The sequence below is a fragment of the Canis aureus genome, chromosome 16 (assembly GCF_053574225.1).
Source record: "Canis aureus isolate CA01 chromosome 16, VMU_Caureus_v.1.0, whole genome shotgun sequence".
Taxonomy (NCBI): domain Eukaryota; kingdom Metazoa; phylum Chordata; class Mammalia; order Carnivora; family Canidae; genus Canis; species Canis aureus.
In genome coordinates, this window is record NC_135626.1 from 255,244 (window position 1) to 276,400 (window position 21,157).

The 21,157-nt window shown below is 55.0% G+C and overlaps 1 protein-coding gene and 2 long non-coding RNA genes across 11 annotated transcripts in view; 1 reads left to right on the plus strand and 2 right to left on the minus strand.

Annotated features, from left to right (window-relative positions):
• DAB2IP (DAB2 interacting protein) overlaps positions 1–21,157 on the plus strand; it is a 189,727-nt gene that overhangs the window by 96,288 nt on the left and 72,282 nt on the right. For 7 of the 8 annotated variants that reach the window (XM_077850520.1, XM_077850521.1, XM_077850519.1 and 4 more), the window contains one exon: positions 11,787–11,959. In XM_077850520.1, coding sequence (XP_077706646.1) covers positions 11,787–11,959 — 173 coding nt within the window. Of the gene's footprint in view, positions 1–11,786; positions 11,960–12,448; positions 12,605–21,157 lie in introns of those variants that run through there. The other variant, XM_077850525.1, reaches the window with a different exon arrangement.
• Positions 405–10,230, minus strand: LOC144285454 (uncharacterized). The gene is made up of 4 exons (XR_013353706.1): positions 10,195–10,230; positions 8,196–8,340; positions 6,667–6,813; positions 405–4,762 (listed from the first exon to the last, which is right to left on the minus strand). It is a non-coding gene; the product is annotated as an uncharacterized LOC144285454 (long non-coding RNA).
• LOC144285452 (uncharacterized) lies at positions 10,396–13,132 on the minus strand. 2 transcript variants are annotated; one of them, XR_013353702.1, is made up of 3 exons: positions 12,438–13,132; positions 10,851–10,969; positions 10,396–10,716 (listed from the first exon to the last, which is right to left on the minus strand). It is a non-coding gene; the product is annotated as an uncharacterized LOC144285452 (long non-coding RNA). The 2 variants fall into 2 exon arrangements; XR_013353703.1 differs by lacking the exon at positions 12,438–13,132 and adding an exon at positions 11,052–11,276.

The window sequence follows — 21,157 nt, forward strand, 5'->3', positions numbered from 1 at the left end:
GGTGGGGCTCACTCTTCCCAGACACCTTCCTCAGAGCCCCCGGTGGTCAGGGAGACACCTCCCTTCTGTACCCGTCATTTGATGCCCCCATGTGACTGCCTCTGACACAGCTTCTCGGGCTCAGCCCTGGCACCAGGAGGTGGAGGTGGGTCGAGTGATCCCTGAGGGGCCAGAGACGAAGTTCCCAGGTGGTGAGTACAGGTGGGAGGGAGCTGGAGGCAGCTGCACAGAGCCGTCCCACCAGTTGGGGGCAGCAGAGGGCAGCAAGTGGACGCCTGGACAGCGGCAGCTGCTCCCAGAGGGGAGCTGAAGTCCAAGGGCTCGGTGTGCCCTGGGTTGCAGGGACCCAGCGGAGCTTCACTCCCAGCTGCAAAGCTCACCACTGGGTAGAGGAAACCGTTCAGATTGAGGAGCACCTACGGGCAGCGGGGCCTGGCCCCGGGCTGGCCAGAGAGCTGGCGGACTAGGAGAGAGGACCCTGATTAGGGACCCCGGAGTGGGGAGTGGGGTGAGGCCTGGGGCCAACACAGCCTTCCGGCAGGAGGGGAGGCATAGCCTGAGGGCCGCCAGGCAGCATCGCAGCACTGGGCCACCAGGCTGGCTGGTAGATACTCCAGCATGACTATTTTTTGACAGTTTGCCGAGGTCTTGTTTCATCCTCACCCGTACCTTTGAAAGGGAGCAAGGCAGGTCTTCTGGGAGAGCGGGCTGGTGGTCAGAGCCTGGGCTGAAAGAACTGCTTACATGGGTTCAAATCCCAGCTCTGCCAGCCCCTGTGTGGTGGTGAAGTTTTTGCAGAACCTGGCCCACAGCACCAGCCCAGGCTCTGCCAACCGGTGCTGTCATCCTCTCCATTTTATAGATGAGAACACTGAGGCTCAGAGAGGGAAGGGGCATTGTCCCAGGCCACACAGCCAATTGAGGACAGAGCTGGCTTTGGAACCTGGGCCGTGCTATCTCCTGCCTCCTCTGGTCTCCTCTGCCTCCAGCTAGCAAGGCCCCCGAGGGTCAGAAAGTGTCTGAACAGGGCAGACACTCCTGGCATAGAAGAGAGCTGTTCCCCTCATCCCACCCCATCCTGTGGCCCCTGCCCCTGCCATTTCCGGGTGGGGGGCAGGAGACTGGCTTTGGGGGGGGGGGGCAGGCCTCAGAAGCCTTCTTTTCCCGAACCCCTCATGGTACGAGAAAGAAGCAATTGCCTCTGTCACATCAAGTGACATCCATTTGGGTTGGATTATAGACATAATTATCTCTGAGTCTTTGGGTAGGAATGATTTCCAAAGCCAGGAAGCCCTCTTTGGAGGTGGCAGTGATGACATCTGTTTCCAATACAAGACCGAGCATCAGGATGAGTTACTTTTCCAGTAGAATGACTTAAGAATGCCTGAAACAAGCCCTGGTTGTTAGGGCCCTGCCCTGCTCCAGCATCTGAGATGGCTTCTAGGGGGTGGGATGCAGCTCTCCAGCTGGTGCCCGCAAGCCTGCCCAAGCCTCAGGGCCTTCCTCCCTACCGGCTCCTCCTCCCCATTTCCCTGCCTTGAGAGCTTCTTCCCTCCTCTGCCCTCCTCTCGCTCCAGCACGCATCCTCTCCTCTAGGCTTCTGAGCACAGGCTGTGACTTAACCATCTCCCAGACGGTGACTTTCTCAAGGGCAGCAACTGCTCTGATTTATCTGAACCCTGGGCACTGAGATGGGGCCTCCTTTGTGGTGGGCACCTGGATGGGCTTGTGCAGGGAAGGGGTGTGAGAGACATGGAGGCAGAGAATGAATTCAGTGAGTGAGTGCATGGTGGGGAGGGGTGGGGAGCAGAGATCTTCTGGCTGCTGAGAGCCCCGCTTGGTGTCTCTGGGGCCGAGTGGCCACCATCTTGGGAAGGAAGGTCAGGACAAGTCACCCAGACCACCCCAGAGCCCTGGTAAGGAAGGACACCAGCCCTTGCTGTGGAATTGACCTTGGCCCCATCCCATGGGTTCCCATAATCCTTCAGGGGCAGGGCTCCCAGGTGAGCCAGGCCTACAGATGGTAAATCACCCAGGAGGAGAAATAGCCTATAAAATCCTTTCCCAGAATGGTGCGTTTTGTATCCTGTAGTGAAAGAGGCTTTAAAAAGCATTGCTCACTCAGGTGAATTTATAGGGCTGCCACCTGCCTTTTGCTTCTCCCTCCCACTAATGTTTGCTTGTCCCTAGGGCCGGGGCACCGTGGGGTCCTGGTGCTCCTTGGTGGCTCTTAGTATAGCACCCCTTCCCTGCCTTGATGCTCCAGGGCTACTCCTGGCCAGTTGGGTACTTGGGGAGGTAGAGGCAGATGGAAAAATCTAACTTCCCAGAAGCTCCCCGTGACCCAGCACAGAGCTGGAGTCCCCACCATTAACACCTTCCTTCCTGAAAGCTGTGGCCGCCAGAAGATCCCTCCTATTTGGTGTCACCTGAGAATGGGCCATCAGGGAGGGGAAAGACGGCATGTGCACACTAGGAAGGATTTAGACCTCAGCTAGACCAATCCCCTCATTGTCCAGATGGGGAAGGTGAGTCACAGAGAGGCTAAGATACTTGATTCAAGCCTCATGGTGTGGTAATGGGATTATGGAAGTGTTTAGGTTCTGGCACAGACTATCTGGATTGACCCCAGCTCTGCCACTTTCTAGCTGTGTGGCCCTTTGAAAGTTGCTTGACCTCTCTGAGCCTCCATTCTCTCATCTGCACGTCGGATTGTGAGAATTAAACAAGGTAAGTCCCATAAATCTCCGGTACAGCCGCTGAAGCTTAGACAGGGCTGCATAAGTACATCTGGTTTTACTCTTACTAGCGCATCGGAATAGTCCTCATTATTATTAATAACAGAGCTGGGTTTTGGACTCATATTTCTTGACTCTGAACATGGTTTTCTTGCCACTCAGCCAGGCGGCCTCTGCTGAGAGTGTTTGCTCATGTGGAGTGTGCAGAACACAGGGCCTGGGGAATAATCACCGACATCATTGAGTCACCCCAGGAAGGCTGGCCTGGTGCTGGGACCTCTGGCAGGGCTGGAAGGGTGGCAGAGGGAGAAGGTGGCGATCCTGCTGCAGGGGTGAAGCTCCCTGAGGGAGTCAGCTTCCCTGCAACCACACGGTCCTCAGTGCTGGACTCCCCACCCAGGGTCAGAGCTGGCCAAGGGCTTAAAGGGCTGATGGAGTGTTTGTGGCTGTCCAGACCTCTGGGAAGTCTGATTATGCTAAGGCAAGTGTCAGCTAGCCAGAGGATTTATGGGGCAGTGAGTCACTCCCTGGCTGCTCTGGGTTATCACATCCCTTCCTGAGACCTCAGAAATGCGTGTCTGATTTCTGTTTACTGATGCCACTCGGTCCTGGGCACTGGCACATGTCAGGAGGGTCTCTCTTGTCCTCATTTCCCCCCTCTCATCTGCACGTGCTCACCCTCTTCCTAAGCAGGTGCCCCCTTCCTCCTTCCTTTCAGACTTCCTTAGGGGGGACCCCTTGACCTGGGTGTCTTCTGCACTGTGCATATGCGAGGGGTCGTGCCCCATGTTATCAGCCTGGGCTCAAGTGGTGGTGTGTAACTGGAGGTCAGAGGGGCCTGTGATCTCTCCATGGGCCTCTGAGGCAGCCAGACTTACGGCTTTCCTATACCTCTGTACCATTGCCTCTGCTGTGATTCTGCCTGGAGTGCTGCTGTGCGGCTTCCCTACCCCTAAATAATCTCAGCAAGACCACTCACTGCCTCACTTTCAGTGTTTCTATTATGCTCCCAAATGCTGCCTCCTCCAGCAAGCCCACCCAAATTGACCACAAATGGAGCCCCTTAAAAAACCTCCCAGAGCATATTCTCATCTTTTTCTTTTTTCTTTTGTATCATAAACATTTGTTAATTCCTTCAGGAAGTATTTAGGAATACCTGCCAGGTGTCCTGCCCTGGAACCCAGGCTACCATGGACCCCACAGTCCTGTGAGGGAGGAAGGCATGAAATAAACACATGTACAATTAGAACTGTGGTAAGTCTGCAGAGTGACCTGGCATCACCTGAGGGCATCTGGTAGGCCTATGAGGAGAGACTGTAGGGTGTGCAGGATCCACTTGGGCCAAGGGGGCCTCCATTCCAGGCAACGGAAACAGCCTGTGCCAAGGCCCTGTGGCAGGAGGGGATGGCAATTCTGAGAGTCGCACTGAAGACGCCAGGGTTGGAGCCCAGGGGATGGATCATGAGGGGCCTTAGGGGCCTTACCAAGGAGCTAGGCTTTTATCTCCAAACCCTGGGAGCTATGCAAGGGGGTGAAGCTGGTCAGTGCAGGATCTGATCTGCTTTTTCAGGGACCCCTCTGGATGCCCTTGGAGAATGGACAGGGTAAAGGGGGCAAGACTGGAGATAGTACAGCAGCAAAGAGGCTCCTGGGAGTGTCTAGGAAGGGTCAGGGCCGCCTCTCCAGCTAGACTTTCCTTGAGGGCAGAAAGTCCCTTCCAGGACTCAGCTCAGGGGCAGGCTCAGGGAATACACCCTGAATGAGCCTTGACCAGCAGCCTTCCCCATCAGAGGAGATTTGGGTCCTACAGTTTGCTTTGATAAACTCCTGCCCTGTTTCCTTCTGGCTAATATCTGGACTGGCCCTTGGTGATCAAAGTCCAAGCAATAAAAACCATTACAATGACCATATTGATGATAGTAGCTAATGTATAGTGAGTGCTGGGAAATGGGCTCAGTTCTCTTACATGCATGATGTCATTGACTTGTGACAACAACCTCGAGGTGGCTTCTGTTGTCCTCATTCTACAGAAATTGAAACAGACTCAGACGGTTAGGTCACTGGCCTCAGGCCCATAGCCATTAAGGGTAGAACCTTTTGCTACCATGCCTCTTGGGGGAGGGGGGGGTGAAGATTATTTGCATCTCACCCGCACCTTCCTAGAGACTGAGGTAACCCTAGGACTTAGGTGGAGCTTTAGGCATGATGATGGCAGAAGGAGAAATGTTTGGGGCGGGGTTCTCTAGCTGCGGATGGGGTGGGGCCCAGAGGAATAGCATGCCACATTGCAAGACTCCAAGAAACCATGTGTTCAGGGAGCTGAGAAGGCCAGTTTTTAGGGTGTGAGAGAAGCAAATAGAATGTCCCTGAGATTCTGGGATAGAGTGAGGTGCTGGACACAGATCAGGGGAACTATATAGTAGCAGCAGCAGCAGCAGCAGCAGCATTTTCTCCCCTTGGTCCTGAGATCTGGGCTTCTAGATCTTTGAACGTGGCTCTTTGGGTAACTTTCCCTTCCTGCTGTGCTTGTGAACTTGAGTATATATGGGGTGGCATTTGCCCCATGTATCATTGTGTGTGTGCCTGGTGACAGTTGAGTATGTATTTGTGATCTTCTTTTGTTGTTTGTGTATCTTTATTTGCACAGTTCCTGAGTGCATGTGTGTATTTGTATGTGTGCTGGTCAACGTGCTTATTGGTTTCTGTGTGTGGTGGTGGTGAGACTTGTATGTTTACACCTGCATTTCTTTGTGGGCACACCCCCTCCTCATGTGTCTTTGTATGCATGCATATCCTTCAATTTGTGTGCATTTCTGGCTGTGTGTATTTCACCACGTGAATGGTTTAAATGTGGTTGTTGGGCAAGGGTGACTGATGTTTAACCAATGAGTGACCAATGAGTGTTAAATGGAAGAGTGATCCTTATGTACCAAGGCCCAGCCCCCTGCTGGCTCTCATGGCTCATGACTGGGTTCCTTTTGTGTGATCTGAGTTGTCTGGCTGCCTTTTCTGGGTAAGTTGGAGTGTGGAGGTCTTACGTTCGAAGGATCAAGCAATTGCAGAGGGTTATGTGCGCATATAGGGTGGCCTGCGAATGGGCGGCTACCGGGCAGGCACTAACCTGGCTTAAAATGCCAGTCCTCTTTCACCTGTCATGATCTCTGACCTTTCAGAGACTCATTAGTGAGTCATCCCCCAGCTGGGACCCTCTCTGATGATCCACATCTCCCAAGGAAGGAGGCCAGGGAAGCCTGGCAGCCTCCTGAGGGCAGAGCCCCAGCAACAGGGAAGGAGTACAGGAAGAACAGTGCATCGGAAGGGTTTGGGCAAAGCCAGAGGAGTCGCTGGTAGGTTGGTGCCCGGCCTGGGAGAGCCCAGATGAGGAAGGCACCTGCTCTAGCTTCAGCTTTTTAGAATCACCAGGCATCAGTGCTGGAATGGAGCTTGGTGATCACCCAGCCCAGCCCTTATAGTAAGAAGGGAAGACTGAAGCCTGGAAAGAGGAAATGTGGGGAGCCTGAGAGGTTCTTGAAGAGTGGGGTACTAGTCTTGCAAAGAGCACTGGGTGTGGAGATAGGATACCTAGGTTCTTCTGTGCTTCTTCCACTGGCTTGCTCAGTGGCTCTGGGCAAGTCCCCCTGCACTCTGGGCCTCGTGTGCCTTGTCTGTACCATGTGGGCATTGGCCTGGCTGCCTGATCTGGGCCCTCTCCGCTCTTGCTGTGACTCTGGAAGCAGGACCTCTTCCCTGGAGCCTTAGCCTGCTGAGGTGTCGGAGCTGCCTGTGGGCCAGGGAGCCCAGCAGATCTCCTCTCCTGGGGCTGAGAGAGGTGGAACTATCTAGATGGGGTCTTCCCCTCCCTTTCTTGGGTTTTTAGGTGTGATTTTGGCATTTGTGCAAAGCTGCGGATAGATACTGAGAGACACACCTGTTAAAAGAGTTTCTTTCCTTGAAGGCTTTCTGGATGCAGGCCTTAAGGATGGCTCCTGGGCCAGGGGAGAGTCCACCAGGTTCTGCCTCCATCCTGGGCACAATCTCAGTGGGAGTCAAAGGCAGGTCAGGCCCGCTCATTGGTCTGTATGTTAGGAGGGGAGAAGGTGATGAAGACAGGATGGCAGATGCAGTACCCATCAGATGATAGCATTGAGGGAGGGGACTTACCCTTCACAGAGCACCTGCTGTATGCCAGGCGCAATGCTCAGCACTTCACACTCAGGTTTGGAGATGGCTTAGAGACCAGTGGTGACATGCTGCCTCTGGGTGCCCAAGGAGTTGTGCTGGAATGCAAACCTGTGGTCCCCGAGGTAACTCATGTGTGAGGCCTGTGTGAGGCTGGGCCTGGGCGGGGCGTCCCCTCCTGGAGCTGCCAGGTCCTCACCTGTGACAGCACTCTGCTCAGGGAGAGGTTGCCTCCCTTCTTTCCTCTGGTCTGGCCTGTGGTCCTGGGAGGTTGGGGCTGAGCTGTCAGTTCCCAGTCTGGCCTTCTGTGCATATGTGTGGGCACATATGTACCGGGCCCTCACCCTGCCCGCCCCAAGGGCTCGAGCCCGCAGCTTGGCCACCAATAGCCCTGCCACTCTCAGCGAGTGGCTTAACTTCTCTGAGCCTCTCTTGCCCCACCTGAAAACCTCAAACGTTCTGCATTCTGCAGCATACATTCTCCCTGCATTCCCAATAACAGGCACTGGACCCTCCTGGGCCTCCCTCTTAGGGCCTGGGAGGGGTTTGGCGGGGACCACGGGCAGTGATTCGGCAGAGCAAAAGCGCCATAACTGGTCATCTCTCCTCATTGGCATCACTTGGAATTGACTGACATGGGGGAATGAACAAATCGTGGGCTGGAATTCTTCAAGGCCCTTGAGAAAATTTCTCTGAACATCCCAAGGAAGGGGTAAGCAGGGTTAGGGCCAGATGTCAGGATGGTGGCCTCGTGGCTGGAAAGGGGGTGGGGGAGCTGCCGAGAACTGGGGTCCCTCCAGCCAGAGACCCCACGGGACTCTCTGTCTTCCACTCAGGACTGCCCTGCGCGTTAGTCAGTGACAGATGGAAGCTCAGGCGACCCTGGGGATCAGCTGGAATAGGCAGCGGGCTGTCACAGAGTGGGTGGAGGGTACGCAGCTGTCCCTACTCAGCCCCACAGGCAGTAGCCTTGGGCCCAAGCCCCTGAGACCTTAGCTGACCTAAGTGCTGAAAAGCTACCTAAAGAGCACAGGGGAACGTGGCTGTGGGCTGTGATAGTAGAGGCCGAACTCCCCATCCGAGGAGGCAGCAGGCTCCATCCTTGCAGAGGGCACTGGCTGCTCCCTGAGTTTTCCGTCCTGCTCTAGTGAATGAAAGCCGAGGCCTCCCCCTGAGCGGCCCTGGCTGCCCGTGGCTCACACACTTTGTACGTTGGGAGTCTCTGTGAGGTTGCTTTAGAAAAAAGTGCTTGTTTTAAAAGCGTTTGAAACTACCAACCTGGATGACATTCTGTAGCTCTGGGATCATTCTGCAGGCACGCTCATTCATCCACTAGGCATGACACCAGCCTGTCCTTGCTGTGAGACAACCTTCAGGCTCCTGGGAGGGCCCAGACAGACTCCCGCCCGTGGTGGTTATGTACCTTCTCAGGGCAAAAATCGGTGGCTGCACTATAGCCGACGTCAGTAATGATGATAATAAAGCTGGCAACTATTGTGTTTAGTGGCTTAATTTTACTGGTGATATCTTGCCTCATTTGATCCTTCCCACAACTTTCTGAAGTACGGATCATCCTTAGCCTATTTTACAGATAACAACACTGAGGCTTGGAGCCGGCCCGTGGCTGGCAATGCAGAGTGGGGGTGGGAGTGGGGCAGGCAAACCAGGGCTCAGATCCAGCTCCACAGCAGTCCTAGAAATTGGGCCTCCAGAACCCTGCTTTACTGAAGGAAGGGACATGATTTGCCCAATGCCTCTCACTAAGGTTGACTTAGGTTTAGAATGAGATTTTCTGACTTGAATTTGGAGCTGCAGCTGCCTCCAGAAATCATGACCCTGGACCTGCCCATGAAGCTCATCTCCCTTTAGCCAGGCCAGGGCTGGGTGGGAAGCCGCCCTTGGCCCTCTACTACATGGAGGAGGTCAGTAAGCAACCTGTGAGGCTGGGCGGAGTAGGTAACTGGATTCTGGGGTCTTCGGTTAACCTTGCTCTGCGATTTTGGGAAAGTCCCTTTCCCTCTCTGTGTCTCATTCACCCTTATATACAGTCTCCTGGATCTGAGTCTTCTTCCAGCTGTGGCTTTCTGGGATAGTGAACCTTTGCTAAGCCTGCTATATGCAGAGCCCTGAGCTGGGTCCTCTGGTGCCCTGAAGGTCCTCCAGGGTAGGCGTGTATGGTGTGATGGAGTTATGTACCCCATTCCCTGAAGAATCACTCTCCCAGCAGATCTGAGCCTCCTGTCCTCTTATTAATCTGCACACTGTTCCCCTCATAGTGTTAACAGCTGTCTTGGTCACTGTGTCTAGCACATAGTAGGCTCTCGATAAATGGGAATGAATTAATTAATGAATGTTACAGCATCTGAGACCCCAAGGTCATGGTTGCTGTGGTGGGGGATGGTAGGCTTCAAGGAGGAGGCAGCTTGTCAGAGGAGCATTAAGTCTAGCCTGAAGGGGAGGGGTGGGGAAGAGGAAGTGACACTTGTCCCACTCAACCTCCTAGAAGGAAGAATGCTTTTTTAAAGAAAACCTCAGAAATAGGATAAAGCTGTCAGGATAGCTACATAATGACTACATAAATTGTGAAAAATGCCTCGTGGTTCTTTATGCCACTAGAGTGTAAAAATGTGAAATTTTCCTTAGTGTAGAAAATAAAAACCAAGATAAAGTACAAGCCCGTCGGGGAACTTGCTTGACAACACCTGTGAGGGAAGACCCCATCCAAGTGAGCCAGGTGCATCTCCCCTCCCCGGTGTACCAGGCAAGAAGCCAAGGTTGGGACGCCCAGCGCTTTCAGAGAAGTGCAGATTCCTGCCTTGTTGCCGAGTCTCCTGAAGAGCCTACCGAAGAGCCTGCCACCATTTGTGGTTGCTTTCCACTGGGGATTTCTCTATGGATGATGGTCCCTCCTGTGGCCTCTAACACCTAAGAAATACTTGCTGAACTACAGCTGGTTAGAATAGTTTGGGTGACGCTGAGCTCCCCGATGAGAGGCATTTGGACCCCGTTGCCTGGGAAGACCTGGATGAGGTGGTGTTTTGGGTAGGCCCTGGAGGATGTGCAGAGTTCTGGCAGGTGACTGCAGGAATAGGTGTCCCACGGATGTGAGAGACCAAGGGAGAAGAAAGGGTAAGGTGGGGGTGGGGGTGGGGGGTGGGGGCGGGAAGATGGGGAAAAGGGAAAACCTGAAGAGGGTGGGCAGAGGAGGGGAGTCCTGTGCAAAAAGCTCTGGCATCAGACCGGCCCGGAAACTGTGTTCTTGGGCAAGTCACCTCACCTCTCTCAGCCAGGTTTCTTCATTTGCAGAAAGGGGTCCTGTTTTTCTGTCGTTTTCTCATTTGTGTGGGTGACATGAGATGATGTGTTCACCTCATTGTGACTCGGGTGCTGGGGCCATAGATATGGGCAGATCCATCACAGAGCATGGCCTATAGCAAATGTCCACCTCTGGGTCCTTTATTATTATTATTATTTTTATTTAAAAAATTTTTTTAAAGATTTATTTATTTATTCATGATAGACATAGGGGGAGAGAGAGAGAGAGAGAGAGAGAGGCAGAGACACAGGAGGAGGGAGAAGCAGGCTCCCCATGGGGAAACTGATGTGGGACTCCATCCCAGGACCCCGGGATCACGACCTGAGCGAAAGGCAGACACTCCAGTGCTGAGCCACCCAGGCGTCCCTCTGGGTCCTTTATTGTGTGATGCATGAAATGTGGTGATGAGATTGTGTACAACAGTCACTTCAGAGTGAGTTACTATCCCATTGGCTTCCGTCCTTATATTACCTGGAATTGAGGCTAGGGTGGCGGGGGGTGAGACCCCAGAACCCCTTGCATTCCCTCCCTCGGGGAATTCCACCTCCAGCCTTCTGTCATTGCAAATCCTGGACACCCCAGGCTGTGGCCCCCTGAGCCCCCCCATCTCCCCTCACCTATGAAGGGCGCACTGGTTCAGCCTGTCGTGTGTTGAGCGCTGTACTGTCTCTTCCGTGGGGCCAGGAGCTCCTGGGGTTGGGGTGGAATTAAGCGGTGTCCTGCGAGCAGTCACAGCCTGGTCAGTGGATAAAAGAAATGGCCTGGTGGGGGCCCTGCCTCCGAGGTTTGCCACAGCCCTCCTAGGCACGCACCCCTACCCTCCAAGGGTCACGAATGGGGGGCCCCGGAGCAGCCTGTTGAGCGGAGGCCCATCTTCTCCGGGACGCGGCGGCCAGTCTCGCAGGGTGCAGAGGGCGTGCAGAGGGCGCGCTCGGCAAACCTTTCGGCCTCGGCCTCCTGCCTGAGCCAGGTGCTGGGGGCCCTGCCCGTGGGGTGGTTGTCCCCGCTGGGGGACCTGCCAAGGCTGCGGGCAGGGGCTCCGTTCCCCCGTGGCACCCGGGCCGGGGCTCCGGGGGGGCCGGGGTTCGCCGCGCGCGGGCTCTCCGGGCCTCATCCGTACGGCCCGGGGCGGGGAGCCCGCAGGTCGCGGGGGGGGACCACGCAGGGTCAGGCCGGGCGGGGAGCGGGGCGTGGGTTCCTCCCGGCGGGGGGGGCGAGCCCGGTCGCGGGAACCCGGGAGGGGGCGCCCGGGGCCCCGCCCCCGCCCCGCCCCCCGCCCGGGGGGCTCGGGCTGCCTCGGCCGCGGCCGGCGCGGCTCGGCTCGGCGTCGCCATGGCAACAGCGGCTTAGGGGCGGGGCGGGGCGCGCGGGCGGGGCCGAGTCCGAGTCGGAGCCCGAGCCCGAGCCCGCGGCCGCCCGACCAGGGCGGGGTCCCGGGGGGGTCCCGGGGGGGTCCCGGGGGGCCCGGGGCGGGGGCTCAGGGCGGGTCCCGGCGGGTCCCAGGCCGCGGCGCCGCGCTAACCCCGCCTCCCTCCCCCTTGTCGCCCGCGCAGGGCTTCCTCGGCCGCCGCCTCAAGGGCTCCATCAAGCGCACCAAGAGCCAGCCCAGGCTGGACCGCAACCACAGCTTCCGCCACATCCTGCCGGGGTTCCGGGGCGCCCCCGCCCCCGCCCCCGCCGCCTCCGCCTCCGCCCCCGCCGCCGCCGCCGCCGCGGACAATGAGAGGTGAGCCCGAGGGCGCGGGACAGAGCGGCGGGAGGGGCCTGCAGCCCGGCCCGGGGCCCCGGGAAGTCCCGCCTCGCCGCGCCGCCGCGCATTGTTCCCGGCGCCGCTGCGGCGTCCGAGCCGCGACCCAGGACCCGGGCCCCGAGCAGGAGGCGTTCGCGGCCCCGCGGCCCCGCAGACCCCGCGGCCCCGCAGACCCGGCGGCGGGGAGGGCCCGGGGGCGCCGACGGGCACAGGTGCCCCGGGGAGGGCGCGCGCCCCCGGGGCCGGCTGAGCGGACCGGCCCCACCTCCCCGCGTCCGGCCCCGGCGAGCAGGTGTGCAGACCCCAAGGGGAGGCGGCTTGCGGGGCGGGCGAGGAGAGGCCGGAGGGGGTCACCCGCGCGGCCACCAGCGCAGGGACCAGCCGCCCGGCCCCGCCCGGCCCCAGCACCTTCCCACGGGGCGCAGCCACCGAGACGGGGCCCGGGGCCACTCACGGTCGGGACGAGCCCCTGCGCAGCCAGTGGAGGCGAAAGGACAGGCGGGCACCAAGGAGCCTCTCCGGCGCTCGGCCCCGACGTCTCAGGCCCCTGGCACCCGCCTTGGTCGGGCTGTGCCCCCGCGCATGACTGGCAAGTTGGCACTCCCTGGAGGGCAGGCGCAGGTAGAACGAAGATGCTTCTCCTCCCCTCGGTTCCGGCAGGCAGAGGATGCAAGTTGTAGCCCGACTCCTGCCCGAGGTCGAGGGGCTGTTTCACTGACCCCCAGCATCTTCCTGGAGAGCTCCCCTCACCCCCAGCCCGGGGAGAATCACTAGACCTTTAACTTGCACCAGCCCGGAGCTGCTCTCGCCGGTGCCAGGGCATCCCCGCCGCTGCCTGCAGCTGGTTTCCTGCCCCAGCTGCCAAGCCCAGCCCGAGGCAGGACCCTCAGCCCTTCTCGGATGGGTATGGTGCCCCAGGGGACCAGGCGTGCCCTGGCAAGAGGATGCAGCCAGGCCGGAGCTCAGCGCTGGGTGCAGCCACTGCGTCTTTGAAAAATCTCGCTTCCCATCTTTGTTATTGTCTGGGCGGCAGGCCACCCGGTTTGCCGCCTTCCTCCCTCCGCCTGGCCCCTGCCTCCAGCTTTCTCCCCCAGGAACATGCCCTTCTCTGCGCTTTCCTTGGCGGGAGTCAGAACCCTCTGCACCCGTATGCGGGGTCTTGTGTATGTACCCCCGTTTTATGTGCATGTGTTGGTTGTCCGGGGAGCGGGAGAGACAGCAGGCGGTCCGACCTCTGAGTGTGTCTGCCCTCCTGGGCACAGACAGCGTGCATGCCATGTTTACCTCCTTCCAGCGGGAAGCTTGCACCAAGAAGCTGGCAAGTGCTGACTGGCTCCCCAGCCTCCTGGCTAGAGGTCTGGGCATGGCCCAGATGACCTCGAGCAGGTCCTGCCCACCCAGCTTGGTCTCAGGTCAGGTCAGCCTTGTCACATGCCTAAGGGGGCCAAGGCGTGGGGGCGGGCGGGGGTTCGGGAATGAACCGACAAGCCCATTTCTAGAAACGGTGTTAACAGTAGCAGTTGGAGCCGAATGTCACTGGCAGTGGTGTGGAATTGTCTTATTAATTTTCTATAAACAAAATCTGGCTTGGTGGCTTCTCTGGCACAGGAAGGGAGCCCAGATTTCTCGCGGACAGGCAGAGACTGAGTTTGAAATCCCCGGCCAGACCCAGCCTTGGAGCTAAAATAGGCTTTGTCAGGACTGGGATCTCCTGCTTTACTGCTCTGCTTAGAAATAATAGATTTATCAGCTGCTTCGGGCATGGATGGGCAGATAGTTCTCTTTGGTAGATACTTCTCTGGGGCAGTTCCTGGAGTCGTCCTGTGGGAGTTGACTGAGTAAAACCAACTGTGGTGGACACCCCGCTCACCTCCCCTCATACCCCCACCTCCCCCCCCCAAAAAAAAACTGCTCATGGTCGAGCCTGGGTGAGAGGAGAGGATCTTCCCTCTCTACTCCTATGTGGTGTAGTCACACTGTTGAAGGCTGGGGGGGACACAATGCACAGTGGTTTGCCTATGGCTTGGCTTGGCTTGGCTTGGCATTGAGGAGGGGGTTGAATCCTGGTTGCATGGGACCCCCACTGGGCTGCTGAGCCTTCTGACTGGGGAGGGGGTAAGTGCAGCCTCAGTGAGGGGATAAGCATGGCAAGGAGGGTGGGGCTTCTAGGGTATCAGGTGTGAGCCCTGGTCTCCGAGGCTTCCCCCTGTCAGTAAAGAGCACAGGGCGCTCTGGGTGGCCACTTGGGTTCAGACTTTGAATAACGTGGTCTGCTTTAGGGCTGCTGAAGTGGCTTTGTTTTACATGCTATCTGCTGCGCTCTGCAAACTGCTGTGTTGTGCAGGCTATTTTTTGCTCTGGAATTCTCTCATCTGGAGGCTGGAAACCAGTTGTTTCTGTCCTGGGATCTTTTGGCTCCCTGGGAAAGGAGTCTGGCCCAGGTGTGGGGCAGCTGAGCCCAACAGGTTGGGGGAGAGGTGTTATGCCTGGTTGTGAGGCTGGCGTCAGGCTAGCCAGGGTTTGGTGGGCACAGTTGGGCCCTGGAGGGGTCTCAAGGGCCACAGGACAGGTTTGAGCCTTGTACTTATTCTCCTGAAATGGTTTAGGGGACATTTCCAGCTGGTCTCCAAAATCCCTGGCCCCCTCAGATGCTTATTTCTTCTTTGGAGTCTTTGAAAGTAAGCACCACGGACAGGTGATCGTGTCTCCTGGATAACAGAAATGGATGCTGCTCGTGAGAAGTGTGCTGGCAGAAGCATTTTTGTTTTGCAGGCTGGAAATGTTGCTGCTTCATTTATAAGGCTGTCTTAATGTTGGTAAAAGCCATCTAGGATGTGGTGGTTCTGTCTTCCCAGAAGATAATTTCCAAGTCACTTGTTTATTAATGTTCTGAGTAGCTAGGAGGGTCAGCTGGCAATATTACACTTCTCTGCCGCTGTTTCTGGGTGACTCTGGCCCCCCTTAGGTGCTGAGAGTGTGCACCCTCTGGCTCTCAAGCTGTCCCCCTACCCTGTGCTTCCTCTCAAGTGACTGTAACCCCCTTCCCATTCTTCCCAGCTGGCCTAGTGCAGAGCTGATCGCGTAAAGGTGGGCAAGCCAGGTGCAGGTGTGCAGGGCTGCTATGTGCAGAGTTAGAGATTGATGATCCCTTCTCAGGAATATGTGTGTTGCATGGAGTTCCCACACCTGAAGGTTAGCTAACGGTGGGATTCCAAGCAGAGTAAGCCTAGGGAGGGAGATACTTGGAAGTGGGGGTGGGGGCCTTCAAGAACCCTCAACTTGCCCCCGGTAGGTTAGAATCTCTTCTGCTCCTTTGGGTGAGGCAGTCCCTGGAGAGGGGAGAGGAGCTTAATGGGAAATAGGGAAAATAGAAGGTGGGATCTGTTTTCCTGCTCTAGTTGCTGACAGTAGGTGCAAGAGAAGCTGGGCTTCAGAGCTTGGCCTTTCTTGCCTCTCTCCCTCCCCTACCATAGACAGGGAGTGTCTGGTCCCTCCCATGGGTGATGTAGAGATGATTGTGCAGGAATTAGTCTCCAGGAATAATGGGAAGTGTGTGATCTTTGGCTTTGAAGCCACGCAAGCCACAAGTCACAAACTTTCTGAGCCTCAGTTTGCACATCTGCAAAATGGGCGTCATGGTGATAATGTCACCGGAAACATTAACGTTCACATATCCAGCATGTGTTTGATAGAAAGTGTCCGGTTCAGTGCTGTTTCCTAGGCAACTAGCCCCAGGTCTTGCACATTTCTTAAATGTTTCTAAAATAGTATTAAATAAAATAACACTTGAAAGAGGCTAGACTAGCATGTTGTAGGTTTTCAGTAGTGAGAGTTACTGTCGGTGGGAGAAGTCACTTCATTTTGATATGCCTCCATTTGCTCATATACAACGTGGGAATCATACCAGGTAATCATGCTGTGTTCTTCTGAGGTTCAAAAGAGAGATGTTGCTGTCCCTGGGAAGGTGAAAAGGGTTGTACAGAGAATCATTACTAGGAAATAGCTGGGCAGAGTGACCCTTGTTCCTGTCTATGCCTGGGAGAAGTAAACTTCTCCTGTGTGTATTTTAAAAGTCCATCATTCCGTCTATGTTTGGACCATACGTGTTTTTAATCATTTAAATGTTTAGGTTATGTCTAGTATTTTTGTAATTACTATTTATTATTAAAAATTATGCTGGTATTTAAATCCTTGAATATTTGTCTCTGTTAATGCCTCTGATTGTTTCCATAGAATAAAGTCTTAGAAAAGGAATTACTAGGTCAAAGGATTTTTGATAAAAATGCCCCCCACTGCAAAGCCTCTAGTAATTTACACTCCCCCAATGATTTTTGAGCATGCTCACCTGTTTCCTCACACCCTTAGAAACATTGTCATCATTAAAATGATCTTTTGTCGTTCAAATAGAAAAAAGATATTTCTTTGTTATTTGAATCTCATTGCTGGTTAGGGTTTGAATAGTGTTTTCTGGAGTTTAATGGCCAGTAGTGCTTCTTCTTTTGAATCTTGTCTAATCCTGTTCTTTGCCTTCTGAACGTTCTGACAAGCCTCTTGCAGGATTCTTGGTTGCCCTATGTGGCCTCCCTCAGCTCTGAGAGGCCCCGGGTAGGTGGATCTTTGTTAAATGGGCTTCTGCCTTCCAAGAGGTAGGGCAGGGAATTCATTAATTACATGCAAGGAAGGCTCACCCAACCCTCTTCCCTCTTCTCCTCCCCTCCCCTCCATAAGGGAATCAGGTTTAATTCTTAATCTGATAATTGTCATAAGGAGGCCCGGCATATACACAGCACTTTGAGAGGTCTTCTGCCCTGCAAGTTAGGTAGGCAGTGAAAGGGCTGTTAGAGTCACAGAAACAGGCATGCAGCCAAAGGCACAGTGGTGGGACCATCACAGAAGCCAGGCCTGGTGATCAGGTTCGACCTGTCTGCAGCATTGTACTTGGAGCCCCACAGACACTTTTAGGGGCAGGACTGATCAAGCCTTCACACATGAGCACATGATTCTGAGCCTCATCTCCAGAGAGGAGGGGGAAAGCCACAGAACAGGACTTGGACATAGGGGAAGAACCAATTTATTTTTTGCTTTCTCATTTTTATCGCCCTCTTTTTAGATCTGTGGCTCCCTTGTGTATTTTCTAGAGATCCGAGTTGGGCAATATTTTTAGGAATGGTGGAAATTAGCTGGTGGGAATGTGATCAGCCCCACATTTTTCAAAGGCTAGAGAGGGGGTTTCGAAGGCTAGAGAAGCCTTTCTTTATAGAGCCATGTAGCCATGTGTACATCTGTGCATGCGTGTTTTTGTATGTCTTGCAAGTATGCACCTGCCCTCCTGAAGGTGTGTATTCATTATATGTAAACGTTCTTGTACATGTCTGTGCGTTTGAAATGACTAATCACATATAAAGCATTTGGAACAGTGCCTGGCACTTCATCCTGGGTTGGACCATATGAGGTGGTTGTTTTTGTAGGTCGAGTATAGGCATATAGTTCAGTCTAATAAGTGCTTGCTAAGTATTGACTGCTATCATTATTGTTGTTTTCAGTAGACACACGTCTGCTGTGTGTGTGTTTGCATACATTGGGTCATGCGGTGTGTATAGTGGTGTGTTCTGTGTTTGAGCTCTCACATGTGTACATCTGTGCACAGCTTCTGTCTGGGTGTGTGGCCATTGAGCTGGCCAGTTTTGTGACCAAACTGTCCACCTGCTTCGGGAGAACCTCGGGGCTTGACATATATCAGGTATAGCTGCCTTCTTAATCCCCTTGTGCCTTTAGGTGCCAGCAGAGCCCATGCCTGGGATGCCACCGGGCCTGTAGCATTCTCCACAAGTAACCTACCTATTTCCAGGCCCCGTGTCTGAGGATATGCAAATCAACCCTTTAATGGAATTCCTTTAACAAAATATTACTTGGACCAGAAAGTTAATTACCAAGCTTTAATTAATGGCTATTTTAGAAGGCCACAGGAGAGAGTTGGAGATCATAGGGGGACCAGAAAGGCAGGAAGGAAAACGTTCAATGCCCCTGGCTGGCTTGGTGACTCCTTCCCAGGTGACAAGGCACACTTAGCCCTTTCCCTACTCTGACCTGCCACAACCCACTGCCCTGTGGTGATCAGCTGTGGGTGACTGAAAGAGAGCCCCTTGTATGAAGATACTCTGGTCTTCTGGACATCAGTCCGTCCATCTGTGACGAATGGCCTGGGCCTCATTTCCAGCCTGGGGGTGGGAGGCATGCGAGTAGCTGTGGATAGCTGTGGAGGACCATCCCAAGCCCCTGCCCTCTAAAACCTCTGAGCAGCCCAGTGACATTGCCCAGGCTTGATCGGTGGGAGGGACGGTCACTGGCCACTCTGCCTCGAAGGGTAACCTCTGCTCTACTTCTTCAGTGCCTTTGGGCTGCTCCCTGCAGCCCCTCACCCCCACCCCTTCCAAGAGCCTAAGATCCTGAGGCAGCTTCCTCCTGCAGGGTCAGAGCTCCACCCCGGGCCAGCGCCCTCCTCTCTGTACTCCCCCTCTGCTCTGGAGTCACCTGGGATCCAGGGGAGATGATTGTGATGGAAATGATGTGGGAGTTACCTCTCTCAGCTGGGAGTGCCAGGAAGGGTAGCCTGTGTTACCAGCCCCTCCTGAGATAGAGGGAATCTCAGTTCTGTGTGGGCATGTGTGGGCGGGAGCTTGTGGGTGGACGCAGTGTCTTACACATAGCGCAGTGCACAGTCTTGGCTGCCTGCCATGCCTTGTCTATAGGCCACACCACGTGCCACACCTGGAAGAACCTTCCCTGGCATTTGGAAGGCAAACCTTGTGGAAGCCATCACTTGTGTGCCAGAGATCACCTCTGAGCCAGGTGGTGGGGTGAGGACCAGGGAAGGAGGGAAACAGGATCCCCAGCTGCAAGGTCCCTGGCAGCCTGCCTGGGAATGCCCTGGGCATTCTTGGGGAAGGGTAGGAAGGGACCCCAAGGCTAAAGGGCAAGCCTGATCCTAGGGGCATGCCAAGCATAAGTCCTCCCCTCCTTTCCCCACTTGTACCTCCTCTGGAAGCCTGCATGCTGACTCCGGGGGTTGTCACCTTGAAGACTTCAGTTGGTCATGGCAGCATGGGGTGGGCTGGTTGGAAGCTCTAACAGAGCACTTTCTGCCCCCATGCGGAGGAGGTGCCCTGGATTTGCCCAGTGAATAACTGCATGAGCTTCGGTTTTCTAAGAGGGGAGGGCCAGAGGGCAGCCCTAAAGCCCTCTTCCTTAAAGTTTCTCCCAAAGGCAGCCTGAGCAGGGCTTTGCCACCACCAACCTCCTGCCACCCCTTGTACCTTGACTGCCACAGGTCAGGCTAGGGCAGACAGTACAGGAGTTACGGGAACATGGCTCCTGGGCCTGGCTCTACTGCTAACTCAGTGTGATCAACCTCAGAAAAGCCACTGGAGCTCCTGTCTCTCAAGTGGAGCTAGTAGGGCAGGAATTGGCCCAGAAAGAAGGTGGGTTTCACGTTTCTCTGCATCAGAGAAGGTGGGGTGAGTTGCTCCTTATCAGGATGATCTCCCCCACTTCCCTTTCCTGGTGGGTGGCTCCTTTGGGGAAGCTGAAGAACCTTCTTGGGCCTCTATCCCAGCCATCTCTGGCCACCTCCCAGTTGACCCCGTACCTGTCATCTGCCTGTTGGCCTGACCTTTCTCACCCCCTCAGGGCCCTTGTTTGCAGGCCTGGCCTAATTATAAAAGAGCACATTGGGCAAAGATGGAGATGCCATCCCAGCAGTGCCGGCCCTAATTTGATGCGACATTGTCGAGGGGAGTTTTCGTACTGAGGGCAGTGAATTAGTGCCGCATCTCCCTGTGCCCACTGACTAAGGGGAAGTTAATTTCATGCCCTGTCTTTTTGACATTTGTAATCAAAGCTTTGTATTGCAGCTGCAGACTGTTAGCACATGAAGGATGTACGAGCCTCAATTATTGTTTCTGGCTAGGGAGGAGATTGATTAATAGATTGTTCCTAGCTCCACCCCCTACTCCTTACTCCCCTTCCTGTCTTCTTTCTCCTTTCCCAACTTCCCCACATTTCATCAGGAGACTGGGCCCCACTCCCGAGCACGACAGACCAGCCCACCCTGGGGAGGGCCTGTATGAAGAAGAATTGCCTGGGACCTCTGATAAAATGCAGATTCTTGAGCCCTAGTCCAGATCTTCCAGAACTAGACTCTGGTGGAATCATGTTTCACAGAGTTTGAGAACCACTGCCCGGAGCTTGTTTCTTTTGCATGGGGGCAGGAATTGTGCCCCAGCAGTGTGCCAGTGACTTGTCTAGGCACTGTCTGTGCTATATTCTTATTGATTCCTCATAGTAAAAGGGGTTTTTTTGTTTCCAAATTTCATAGATGTAGAAAATGAAATTCTAGGAGTGGAGCATAACTAGCCCAGAGTTACTCATTGGGGGACCTCATGCCCTGGCAATCCATTCCTTGATTGATGCCTAAAATCCCTGCATTATCATGCCATTCCCCTTCTTTTTAAACTTCTGATGTTTTGAAATGAACCTTCTTGTGCCAGAGGAGTGCCAGTAGCTCCCTCTTGTGCTTGCACAGGGCTGCCCTCTGTAAAAAGCTCTTTCACACCTGTACCCCTCGTCTCCCAGGGGTGCTTAGAACAGTTAGGACCCAGGTGACTGTGATCTGCATTTTACAGCTGAAGTGAGTGAGGCTCAAAGAGGTGAAGGGGCAGAGCTGAAGTTAGAACATATCTTCTAACTCCCAGTCCCGTCCTCTGCCTACCTGTGCCACCAAGGCCCATCCGTCTTGCCAGCTTTCCAGTTGCAGGTAGGCAAACTGAGATTCACAGAGGTGTAGTCACTTACCAGGATCAAGCAAGTGGCAGTCATGCAATTCGATCCCAAGTCCACTGAGTCAAAGCCCATAGGACAGGAACAGCCAACATTTCAGGGCTGGACCAAGTGCCTTTGGTCCCCACCTAGGAGTGGAGGCCTTTGATGGCAGCCTGGAGGGCCTCTGCTCAGGGATATGATGGCTGTCCATGCAGAGGCCAGGCCTGTTGGAATGGGAGCCTGCTGGAGGTTACGGAAGAAGGGAAGAAGGATGGCGAGGAAGAGGGGGAAGGGGGAGTCTGGGCCTGTGGGCGTGGAGTTGGAATTTGAACCCAGGACTGCTGTAAAGCCCCATGT